Source organism: Eucyclogobius newberryi, unplaced genomic scaffold (genome assembly GCF_026437365.1).
Source record: "Eucyclogobius newberryi isolate DKJ021-1_F unplaced genomic scaffold, fEucNew1.0.hap1 SCAF_11, whole genome shotgun sequence".
NCBI lineage: Eukaryota > Metazoa > Chordata > Actinopteri > Gobiiformes > Gobiidae > Eucyclogobius > Eucyclogobius newberryi.
In genome coordinates this window covers 39,816,711-39,828,178 of record NW_027315735.1, presented here as the reverse complement: position 1 = coordinate 39,828,178, position 11,468 = coordinate 39,816,711, and the positions used below count along the sequence as shown (strand labels likewise).

General features: G+C 45.7%; 1 protein-coding gene across 1 annotated transcript in view; it reads left to right on the top strand.

The window, feature by feature from the left end:
* Positions 1-452: 452 nt before the first annotated feature.
* The window catches only part of LOC140346571 (uromodulin-like), a gene marked incomplete at its 5' end in the record, with an annotated part of 23,740 nt that continues 12,724 nt past the window's right edge, over positions 453-11,468 (top strand). Inside the window, 3 exons of the mRNA XM_072432703.1 lie at positions 453-570; positions 822-929; positions 11,349-11,468. The exon at positions 11,349-11,468 is cut by the window's right edge and continues 46 nt beyond it. Of these exons, the coding sequence (XP_072288804.1) occupies positions 453-570; positions 822-929; positions 11,349-11,468 (346 nt within the window). The remainder of the gene's footprint in view (positions 571-821; positions 930-11,348) is intronic.

Genomic DNA, 11,468 nt, shown 5'->3' with positions numbered 1-11,468 from the left:
CAGAACCTCTCCGGGGCCAGAATCTCTCAGGGGCCACTTTGGATCCAGAAAGGTTAAATATAATTGCCGTGGCAGTTCTGACACAAACAAAGCGTGTGAAACGTCTGACATTCTTCAGGGTCCAGGAGGCGGGCCCTCCGGTCTGGAGAGGGAGGAGTTACAAACCTTAAACATCATTTAAACTGTTATCTGCTTCTCTTGCAGCTGTTCAGACCTGGTTTTACTTCTCTTGCAGCTGTTCAGACCTGCTTGTGCTTCTCTTGCAGCTGTTCAGACCTGCTTGTGCTTCTCTTGCAGCTTTTCAGACCTGCTTGTGCTTCTCTTGCAGCTGTTCAGACCTGCTTGTGCTTCTCTTGCAGCTGTTCAGACCTGGTTGTGCTTCTCTTGCAGCTGTTCAGACCTGCTTGTGCTTCTCTTGCAGCTGTTCAGACCTGCTTGTGCTTCTCTTGCAGCTGTTCCTTCTGTTCGGTGGTTGCTGGTCACATGTTGAACTTCGCAAAGGAGCCTCCGACTCAGCTGGACGCCTGCAGGTACAGCCTGATCTCCAGCGCCCCCATTCCTGGCCTCCAGGTACTGCACATTCTGCTCTTGGTCTGTTTTTATTTTTTATTGTTGTTTACTTCAGCGAAACAGCAGATTTCTGATGAACATTACCAGTGTGGCCCCCAGACAATGGCCCCTGGAAACACCTTAGAAACGAGTCGAAGTGGACTGAATATATACTTTTTATACATATATTTAGACCTGGTTCAGACCTGGTTTAGACCTGGTTTAGACCTGGTTTGGAACTGGTTTACACTTGTTTGTTCCGCTTCTTTCAGGTGCTGGGAGTGCTTAAAACACATGCTCATTTAAACGTGACGTTTCTGGACAAAGTGACTCTGATTTACGGAAACATCTCCATCGCCCTGAGAGGAGGCGAGGCTCGGGTACGACCCAGTCCTGGTTTAGACCTGGTTTAGACCTGGTTTAGACCTGGTTTAGACCTGGTTTAGACCTGGTTTAGATCTGGTTTAGTCCTGGTTTAGACCTGGTTTAGATCTGGTTTAGTCCTGGTTTAGACCTGGTTTAGACCTGGTTTAGTCCTGGTTTAGATCTGGTTTAGACCTGGTTTAGTCCTGGTTTAGTCCTGGTTTAGTCCTGGTTTGGACCTGGTTTAGACCTGGTTTAGACCTGGTTTAGACCTGGTTTAGATCTGGTTTAGTCCTGGTTTAGACCTGGTTTAGACCTGGTTTAGTCCTGGTTTAGTCCTGGTTTAGTCCTGGTTTAGTCCTGGTTTGGACCTGGTTTAGACCTGGTTTAGACCTGGTTTAGATCTGGTTTAGTCCTGGTTTAGACCTGGTTTAGACCTGGTTTAGATCTGGTTTAGTCCTGGTTTGGACCTGGTTTAGACCTGGTTTAGACCTGGTTTAGACCTGGTTTAGTCCTAGTTTGGACCTGGTTTGGACCTGGTTTAGTCCTGGTTTAGACCTGGTTTAGACCTGGTTTAGACCTGGTTTAGACCTGGTTTAGACCTGGTTTAGACCTGGTTTAGATCTGGTTTAGTCCTGGTTTAGACCTGGTTTAGATCTGGTTTAGTCCTGGTTTAGACCTGGTTTAGACCTGGTTTAGTCCTGGTTTAGATCTGGTTTAGACCTGGTTTAGTCCTGGTTTAGTCCTGGTTTAGTCCTGGTTTGGACCTGGTTTAGACCTGGTTTAGACCTGGTTTAGACCTGGTTTAGATCTGGTTTAGTCCTGGTTTAGACCTGGTTTAGACCTGGTTTAGTCCTGGTTTAGTCCTGGTTTAGTCCTGGTTTAGTCCTGGTTTGGACCTGGTTTAGACCTGGTTTAGACCTGGTTTAGATCTGGTTTAGTCCTGGTTTAGACCTGGTTTAGACCTGGTTTAGATCTGGTTTAGTCCTAGTTTGGACCTGGTTTGGACCTGGTTTAGACCTGGTTTAGACCTGGTTTAGATCTGGTTTAATCCTGGTTTAGTCCTAGTTTGGACCTGGTTTAGACCTGGTTTAGACCTGGTTTAGACCTGGTTTAGACCTGGTTTAGATCTGGTTTAGTCCTGGTTTAGTCCTAGTTTGGACCTGGTTTGGACCTGGTTTAGACCTGGTTTAGACCTGGTTTAGATCTGGTTTAATCCTGGTTTAGTCCTAGTTTGGACATGGTTTGGACCTGGTTTAGACCTGGTTTAGACCTGGTTTAGTCCTGGTTTAGTCCTGGTTTGGACCTGGTTTAGACCTGGTTTAGACCTGGTTTAGATCTGGTTTAGTCCTGGTTTAGACCTGGTTTAGACCTGGTTTAGTCCTGGTTTAGTCCTGGTTTAGTCCTGGTTTAGTCCTGGTTTGGACCTGGTTTAGACCTGGTTTAGACCTGGTTTAGATCTGGTTTAGTCCTGGTTTAGACCTGGTTTAGACCTGGTTTAGATCTGGTTTAGTCCTGGTTTAGACCTGGTTTAGACCTGGTTTAGATCTGGTTTAGTCCTGGTTTGGACCTGGTTTAGATCTGGTTTAGTCCTGGTTTAGACCTGGTTTAGACCTGGTTTAGTCCTGGTTTAGATCTGGTTTAGACCTGGTTTAGTCCTGGTTTAGTCCTGGTTTAGTCCTGGTTTGGACCTGGTTTAGACCTGGTTTAGACCTGGTTTAGACCTGGTTTAGATCTGGTTTAGTCCTGGTTTAGACCTGGTTTAGACCTGGTTTAGTCCTGGTTTAGTCCTGGTTTAGTCCTGGTTTAGTCCTGGTTTGGACCTGGTTTAGACCTGGTTTAGACCTGGTTTAGATCTGGTTTAGTCCTGGTTTAGACCTGGTTTAGACCTGGTTTAGATCTGGTTTAGTCCTAGTTTGGACCTGGTTTGGACCTGGTTTAGACCTGGTTTAGACCTGGTTTAGATCTGGTTTAATCCTGGTTTAGTCCTAGTTTGGACCTGGTTTAGACCTGGTTTAGACCTGGTTTAGACCTGGTTTAGACCTGGTTTAGATCTGGTTTAGTCCTGGTTTAGTCCTAGTTTGGACCTGGTTTGGACCTGGTTTAGACCTGGTTTAGACCTGGTTTAGATCTGGTTTAATCCTGGTTTAGTCCTAGTTTGGACCTGGTTTAGACCTGGTTTAGACCTGGTTTAGATCTGGTTTAGTCCTGGTTTAGTCCTAGTTTGGACCTGGTTTGGACCTGGTTTAGACCTGGTTTAGACCTGGTTTAGACCTGGTTTAGTCCTGGTTTAGACCTGGTTTAGTCCTGGTTTAGATCTGGTTTAGTCCTTGTTTAGTCCTGGTTTAGATCTGGTTTAGTCCTGGTTTGGACCTGGTTTAGACCTGGTTTAGACCTGGTTTAGATCTGGTTTAGTCCATGTTTAGTCCTAGTTTGGACCTGGTTTGGACCTGGTTTAGACCTGGTTTAGACCTGGTTTAGACCTGGTTTAGATCTGGTTTAGTCCTGGTTTAATCCTAGTTTGGACCTGGTTTGGACCTGGTTTAGACCTGGTTTAGTCCTGGTTTAGATCTGGTTTAGTCCTGGTTTAGTCCTGGTTTAGACCTGGTTTAGATCTGGTTTAGTCCTGGTTTAGTTCTAGTTTGGACCTGGTTTGGACCTGGTTTAGACCGGTTTAGACCTGGTTTAGTCCTGGTTTAGTCCTGGTTTGGACCTGGTTTAGATCTGGTTTAGTCCTGGTTTAGTCCTAGTTTGGACCTGGTTTGGACCTGGTTTAGACCGGTTTAGACCTGGTTTAGTCCTGGTTTAGTCCTGGTTTGGACCTGGTTTAGTCCTGGTTTAGTCGTGGTTTAGTCCTGGTTTAGTCCTGGTTTAGATCTGGTTTAGTCCTGGTTTAGTCCTGGTTTAGACCTGGTTTAGATCTGGTTTAGTCCTGGTTTAGTCCTAGTTTGGACCTGGTTTGGACCTGGTTTAGACCTGCTTTAGTCCTGGTTTAGATCTGGTTTAGTCCTGGTTTAGTCCTGGTTTAGACCTGGTTTAGATCTGGTTTAGTCCTGGTTTGGACCTGGTTTAGACCTGGTTTAGACCTGGTTTAGACCTGGTTTAGATCTGGTTTAGTCCTGGTTTAGTCCTAGTTTGGACCTGGTTTGGACCTGGTTTAGACCTGGTTTAGACCTGGTTTAGTCCTGGTTTAGTCCTGGTTTGGACCTGGTTTAGTCCTGGTTTAGTCCTAGTTTGGACCTGGTTTGGACCTGGTTTAGACCTGGTTTAGATCTGGTTTAGACCTGGTTTAGACCTGGTTTAGTCCTGGTTTAGTCCTGGTTTAGACCTGGTTTAGTCCTGGTTTAGACCTGGTTTAGTCCTGGTTTAGATCTGGTTTAGTCCTGGTTTAGTCCTGGTTTAGACCTGGTTTAGATCTGGTTTAGTCCTGCTTTGGACCTGGTTTAGACCTGGTTTAGACCTGGTTTAGACCTGGTTTAGTCCTGGTTTAGATCTGGTTTAGTCCTGGTTTAGTCCTGGTTTAGTCCTGGTTTAGATCTGGTTTAGTCCTGCTTTGGACCTGGTTTAGACCTGGTTTAGACCTGGTTTAGACCTGGTTTAGTCCTGGTTTAGTTCTAGTTTGGACCTGGTTTAGACCTGGTTTAGACCGGTTTAGACCTGGTTTAGTCCTGGTTTAGTCCTGGTTTGGACCTGGTTTGGACCTGGTTTAGACCGGTTTAGACCTGGTTTAGTCCTGGTTTAGTCGTGGTTTAGTCCTGGTTTAGTCCTGGATTAGATCTGGTTTAGTCCTGGTTTAGTCCTGGTTTAGACCTGGTTTAGATCTGGTTTAGTCCTGGTTTAGTCCTAGTTTGGACCTGGTTTGGACCTGGTTTAGACCTGCTTTAGTCCTGGTTTAGATCTGGTTTAGTCCTGGTTTAGTCCTGGTTTAGATCTGGTTTAGTCCTGGTTTAGTCCTGGTTTAGACCTGGTTTAGATCTGGTTTAGTCCTGGTTTGGACCTGGTTTAGACCTGGTTTAGATCTGGTTTAGTCCTGGTTTAGTCCTAGTTTGGACCTGGTTTGGACCTGGTTTAGACCTGGTTTAGACCTGGTTTAGTCCTGGTTTAGTCCTGGTTTGGACCTGGTTTAGTCCTGGTTTAGTCCTAGTTTGGACCTGGTTTGGACCTGGTTTAGACCTGGTTTAGATCTGGTTTAGACCTGGTTTAGACCTGGTTTAGATCTGGTTTAGACCTGGTTTAGTCCTGGTTTAGATCTGGTTTAGACCTGGTTTAGTCCTGGTTTAGACCTGGTTTAGATCTGGTTTAGACCTGGTTTAGTCCTGGTTTAGACCTGGTTTAGATCTGGTTTAGTCCTGGTTTAGTCCTGGTTTAGACCTGGTTTAGATCTGGTTTAGTCCTGGTTTAGTCCTGGTTTAGACCTGGTTTAGATCTGGTTTAGTCCTGGTTTGGACCTGGTTTAGACCTGGTTTAGACCTGGTTTAGACCTGGTTTAGATCTGGTTTAGTCCTGGTTTAGTCCTAGTTTGGACCTGGTTTGGACCTGGTTTAGACCTGGTTTAGACCTGGTTTAGTCCTGGTTTAGTCCTGGTTTGGACCTGGTTTAGACCTGGTTTAGACCTGGTTTAGACCTGGTTTAGTCCTGGTTTAGTCCTGGTTTGGACCTGGTTTAGTCCTGGTTTAGTCCTGGTTTAGATCTGGTTTAGTCCTGCTTTGGACCTGGTTTAGACCTGGTTTAGACCTGGTTTAGACCTGGTTTAGACCTGGTTTAGTCCTGGTTTAGTTCTAGTTTGGACCTGGTTTGGACCTGGTTTAGACCGGTTTAGACCTGGTTTAGTCCTGGTTTAGTCCTGGTTTGGACCTGGTTTGGACCTGGTTTAGACCGGTTTAGACCTGGTTTAGTCCTGGTTTAGTCCTGGTTTGGACCTGGTTTAGACCTGGTTTAGACCTGGTTTAGTCCTGGTTTAGTCGTGGTTTAGTCCTGGTTTAGTCCTGGTTTAGATCTGGTTTAGTCCTGGTTTAGTCCTAGTTTGGACCTGGTTTGGACCTGGTTTAGACCTGCTTTAGTCCTGGTTTAGATCTGGTTTAGTCCTGGTTTAGTCCTGGTTTAGATCTGGTTTAGTCCTGGTTTAGTCCTGGTTTAGACCTGGTTTAGATCTGGTTTAGTCCTGGTTTGGACCTGGTTTAGACCTGGTTTAGACCTGGTTTAGACCTGGTTTAGATCTGGTTTAGTCCTGGTTTAGTCCTAGTTTGGACCTGGTTTGGACCTGGTTTAGACCTGGTTTAGACCTGGTTTAGTCCTGGTTTAGTCCTGGTTTGGACCTGGTTTAGTCCTGGTTTAGTCCTAGTTTGGACCTGGTTTGGACCTGGTTTAGACCTGGTTTAGATCTGGTTTAGACCTGGTTTAGTCCTGGTTTAGATCTGGTTTAGACCTGGTTTAGTCCTGGTTTAGACCTGGTTTAGTCCTGGTTTAGTCCTGGTTTGGACCTGGTTTAGACCTGGTTTAGACCTGGTTTAGATCTGGTTTAGACCTGGTTTAGTCCTGGTTTAGACCTGGTTTAGATCTGGTTTAGTCCTGGTTTAGTCCTGGTTTAGACCTGGTTTAGATCTGGTTTAGTCCTGGTTTAGTCCTGGTTTAGACCTGGTTTAGATCTGGTTTAGTCCTGGTTTGGACCTGGTTTAGACCTGGTTTAGACCTGGTTTAGACCTGGTTTAGATCTGGTTTAGTCCTGGTTTAGTCCTAGTTTGGACCTGGTTTGGACCTGGTTTAGACCTGGTTTAGACCTGGTTTAGTCCTGGTTTAGTCCTGGTTTGGACCTGGTTTAGTCCTGGTTTAGTCCTAGTTTGGACCTGGTTTGGACCTGGTTTAGACCTGGTTTAGACCTGGTTTAGTCCTGGTTTAGTCCTGGTTTGGACCTGGTTTAGACCTGGTTTAGTCCTGCTTTGGACCTGGTTTAGACCTGGTTTAGACCTGGTTTAGACCTGGTTTAGTCCTGGTTTAGATCTGGTTTAGTCCTGGTTTAGTCCTGGTTTAGTCCTGGTTTAGACCTGGTTTAGACCTGGTTTAGACCTGGTTTAGTCCTGGTTTAGTTCTAGTTTGGACCTGGTTTGGACCTGGTTTAGACCGGTTTAGACCTGGTTTAGTCCTGGTTTAGTCCTGGTTTGGACCTGGTTTGGACCTGGTTTAGACCGGTTTAGACCTGGTTTAGTCCTGGTTTAGTCCTGGTTTGGACCTGGTTTAGACCTGGTTTAGACCTGGTTTAGTCCTGGTTTAGTCGTGGTTTAGTCCTGGTTTAGTCCTGGTTTAGATCTGGTTTAGTCCTGGTTTAGTCCTGGTTTAGACCTGGTTTAGATCTGGTTTAGTCCTGGTTTAGTCCTAGTTTGGACCTGGTTTGGACCTGGTTTAGACCTGCTTTAGTCCTGGTTTAGATCTGGTTTAGTCCTGGTTTAGTCCTGGTTTAGATCTGGTTTAGTCCTGGTTTAGTCCTGGTTTAGACCTGGTTTAGATCTGGTTTAGTCCTGGTTTGGACCTGGTTTAGACCTGGTTTAGACCTGGTTTAGACCTGGTTTAGATCTGGTTTAGTCCTGGTTTAGTCCTAGTTTGGACCTGGTTTGGACCTGGTTTAGACCTGGTTTAGTCCTGGTTTAGTCCTGGTTTGGACCTGGTTTAGTCCTGGTTTAGTCCTAGTTTGGACCTGGTTTAGATCTGGTTTAGTCCTGGTTTAGTCCTGGTTTAGACCTGGTTTAGATCTGGTTTAGTCCTGGTTTAGTCCTGGTTTAGACCTGGTTTAGATCTGGTTTAGTCCTGGTTTGGACCTGGTTTAGACCTGGTTTAGACCTGGTTTAGACCTGGTTTAGATCTGGTTTAGTCCTGGTTTAGTCCTAGTTTGGACCTGGTTTGGACCTGGTTTAGACCTGGTTTAGACCTGGTTTAGTCCTGGTTTAGTCCTGGTTTGGACCTGGTTTAGTCCTGGTTTAGTCCTAGTTTGGACCTGGTTTGGACCTGGTTTAGACCTGGTTTAGTCCTGGTTTAGTTCTAGTTTGGACCTGGTTTGGACCTGGTTTAGACCGGTTTAGACCTGGTTTAGTCCTGGTTTAGTCCTGGTTTGGACCTGGTTTGGACCTGGTTTAGACCTGGTTTAGTCCTGGTTTGGACCTGGTTTAGACCTGGTTTAGACCTGGTTTAGTCCTGGTTTAGTCGTGGTTTAGTCCTGGTTTAGACCGGTTTAGACCTGGTTTAGTCCTGGTTTAGTCCTGGTTTGGACCTGGTTTAGACCTGGTTTAGACCTGGTTTAGTCCTGGTTTAGTCGTGGTTTAGTCCTGGTTTAGTCCTGGTTTAGATCTGGTTTAGTCCTGGTTTAGTCCTGGTTTAGACCTGGTTTAGATCTGGTTTAGTCCTGGTTTAGTCCTAGTTTGGACCTGGTTTGGACCTGGTTTAGACCTGCTTTAGTCCTGGTTTAGATCTGGTTTAGTCCTGGTTTAGTCCTGGTTTAGATCTGGTTTAGTCCTGGTTTAGTCCTGGTTTAGACCTGGTTTAGATCTGGTTTAGTCCTGGTTTGGACCTGGTTTAGACCTGGTTTAGACCTGGTTTAGACCTGGTTTAGATCTGGTTTAGTCCTGGTTTAGTCCTAGTTTGGACCTGGTTTGGACCTGGTTTAGACCTGGTTTAGACCTGGTTTAGTCCTGGTTTAGTCCTGGTTTGGACCTGGTTTAGTCCTGGTTTAGTCCTAGTTTGGACCTGGTTTGGACCTGGTTTAGACCTGGTTTAGATCTGGTTTAGACCTGGTTTAGTCCTGGTTTAGACCTGGTTTAGTCCTGGTTTAGACCTGGTTTAGTCCTGGTTTAGTCCTGGTTTGGACCTGGTTTAGACCTGGTTTAGACCTGGTTTAGTCCTGGTTTAGACCTGGTTCAGACCTGGTTTAGTCCTGGTTTAGACCTGGTTTAGATCTGGTTTAGTCCTGGTTTAGTCCTGGTTTAGACCTGGTTTAGATCTGGTTTAGTCCTGGTTTGGACCTGGTTTAGACCTGGTTTAGACCTGGTTTAGACCTGGTTTAGATCTGGTTTAGTCCTGGTTTAGTCCTAGTTTGGACCTGGTTTGGACCTGGTTTAGACCTGGTTTAGACCTGGTTTAGTCCTGGTTTAGTCCTGGTTTGGACCTGGTTTAGTCCTGGTTTAGTCCTAGTTTGGACCTGGTTTGGACCTGGTTTAGACCTGGTTTAGACCTGGTTTAGTCCTGGTTTAGTCCTGGTTTGGACCTGGTTTAGACCTGGTTTAGATCTGGTTTAGACCTGGTTTAGTCCTGGTTTAGATCTGGTTTAGACCTGGTTTAGTCCTGGTTTAGTCCTGGTTTAGTCCTGGTTTAGTCCTGGTTTGGACCTGGTTTAGACCTGGTTTAGACCTGGTTTAGATCTGGTTTAGATCTGGTTTAGTCCTGGTTTAGTCCTGGTTTGGACCTGGTTTAGACCTGGTTTAGAACTGGTTTAGTCCTGGTTTAGATCTGGTTTAGTCCTAGTTTGGACCTGGTTTGGACCTGGTTTAGACCTGCTTTAGTCCTGGTTTAGATCTGGTTTAGTCCTGGTTTAGTCCTGGTTTAGATCTGGTTTAGTCCTGGTTTAGTCCTGGTTTAGACCTGGTTTAGATCTGGTTTAGTCCTGGTTTGGACCTGGTTTAGACCTGGTTTAGACCTGGTTTAGACCTGGTTTAGACCTGGTTTAGATCTGGTTTAGTCCTGGTTTAGTCCTAGTTTGGACCTGGTTTGGACCTGGTTTAGACCTGGTTTAGACCTGGTTTAGTCCTGGTTTAGTCCTGGTTTGGACCTGGTTTAGTCCTGGTTTAGTCCTAGTTTGGACCTGGTTTGGACCTGGTTTAGACCTGGTTTAGATCTGGTTTAGACCTGGTTTAGTCCTGGTTTAGATCTGGTTTAGACCTGGTTTAGTCCTGGTTTAGACCTGGTTTAGTCCTGGTTTAGTCCTGGTTTAGTCCTGGTTTGGACCTGGTTTAGTCCTGGTTTAGACCTGGTTTAGATCTGGTTTAGTCCTGGTTTAGTCCTGGTTTAGACCTGGTTTAGATCTGGTTTAGTCCTGGTTTAGTCCTGGTTTAGACCTGGTTTAGATCTGGTTTAGTCCTGGTTTGGACCTGGTTTGGACCTGGTTTAGACCTGGTTTAGACCTGGTTTAGACCTGGTTTAGATCTGGTTTAGTCCTGGTTTAGTCCTAGTTTGGACCTGGTTTGGACCTGGTTTAGACCTGGTTTAGACCTGGTTTAGTCCTGGTTTAGTCCTGGTTTGGACCTGGTTTAGTCCTGGTTTAGTCCTAGTTTGGACCTGGTTTGGACCTGGTTTAGACCTGGTTTAGACCTGGTTTAGTCCTGGTTTAGTCCTGGTTTGGACCTGGTTTAGACCTGGTTTAGATCTGGTTTAGACCTGGTTTAGTCCTGGTTTAGATCTGGTTTAGACCTGGTTTAGTCCTGGTTTAGTCCTGGTTTAGTCCTGGTTTAGTCCTGGTTTGGACCTGGTTTAGACCTGGTTTAGACCTGGTTTAGATCTGGTTTAGATCTGGTTTAGTCCTGGTTTAGTCCTGGTTTGGACCTGGTTTGGACCTGGTTTAGACCTGGTTTAGATCTGGTTTAGATCTGGTTTAGTCCTGGTTTAGTCCTGGTTTGGACCTGGTTTAGACCTGGTTTAGAACTGGTTTAGTCCTGGTTTAGATCTGGTTTAGTCCTGGTTTAGTCCTGGTTTAGATCTGGTTTAGTCCTGGTTTAGTCCTGGTTTAGACCTGGTTTAGATCTGGTTTAGTCCTGGTTTGGACTTGGTTTAGACCTGGTTTAGACCTGGTTTAGACCTGGTTTAGTCCTGGTTTGGACCTGGTTTAGACCTGGTTTAGATCTGGTTTAGTCCTGGTTTAGTCCTGGTTTAGTCCTGGTTTAGTCCTGGTTTAGTCCTGGTTTAGACCTGGTTTAGATCTGGTTTAGTCCTGGTTTAGTCCTGGTTTGGACCTGGTTTAGACCTGGTTTAGAACCGGTTTAGTCCTGGTTTAGATCTGGTTTAGTCCTGGTTTAGTCCTGGTTTAGATCTGGTTTAGTCCTGGTTTAGTCCTGGTTTAGACCTGGTTTAGATCTGGTTTAGTCCTGGTTTGGACTTGGTTTAGACCTGGTTTAGACCTGGTTTAGACCTGGTTTAGTCCTGGTTTGGACCTGGTTTAGACCTGGTTTAGACCTGGTTTAGACCTGGTTTAGTCCTGGTTTGGACCTGGTTTAGACCTGGTTTAGATCTGGTTTAGTCCTGGTTTGGACTTGGTTTAGACCTGGTTTAGACCTGGTTTAGACCTGGTTTAGTCCTGGTTTGGATCTGGTTTAGACCTGGTTTAGACCTGGTTTAGTCCTGGTTTGGACCTGGTTTAGACCTGGTTTAGACCTGGTTTAGTCCCCTCTTCCTCTGTGGTTCAGGGCCCTGGAGGTGACATCTCTCTGGAGCTAAAGTCGGGGCCTGTGACGGTGGCTCAGGGGTTGAACGTGACCCGCGACCAGATGTTCACCAGAATCGACCTTCAACACGGAGACTTCGCC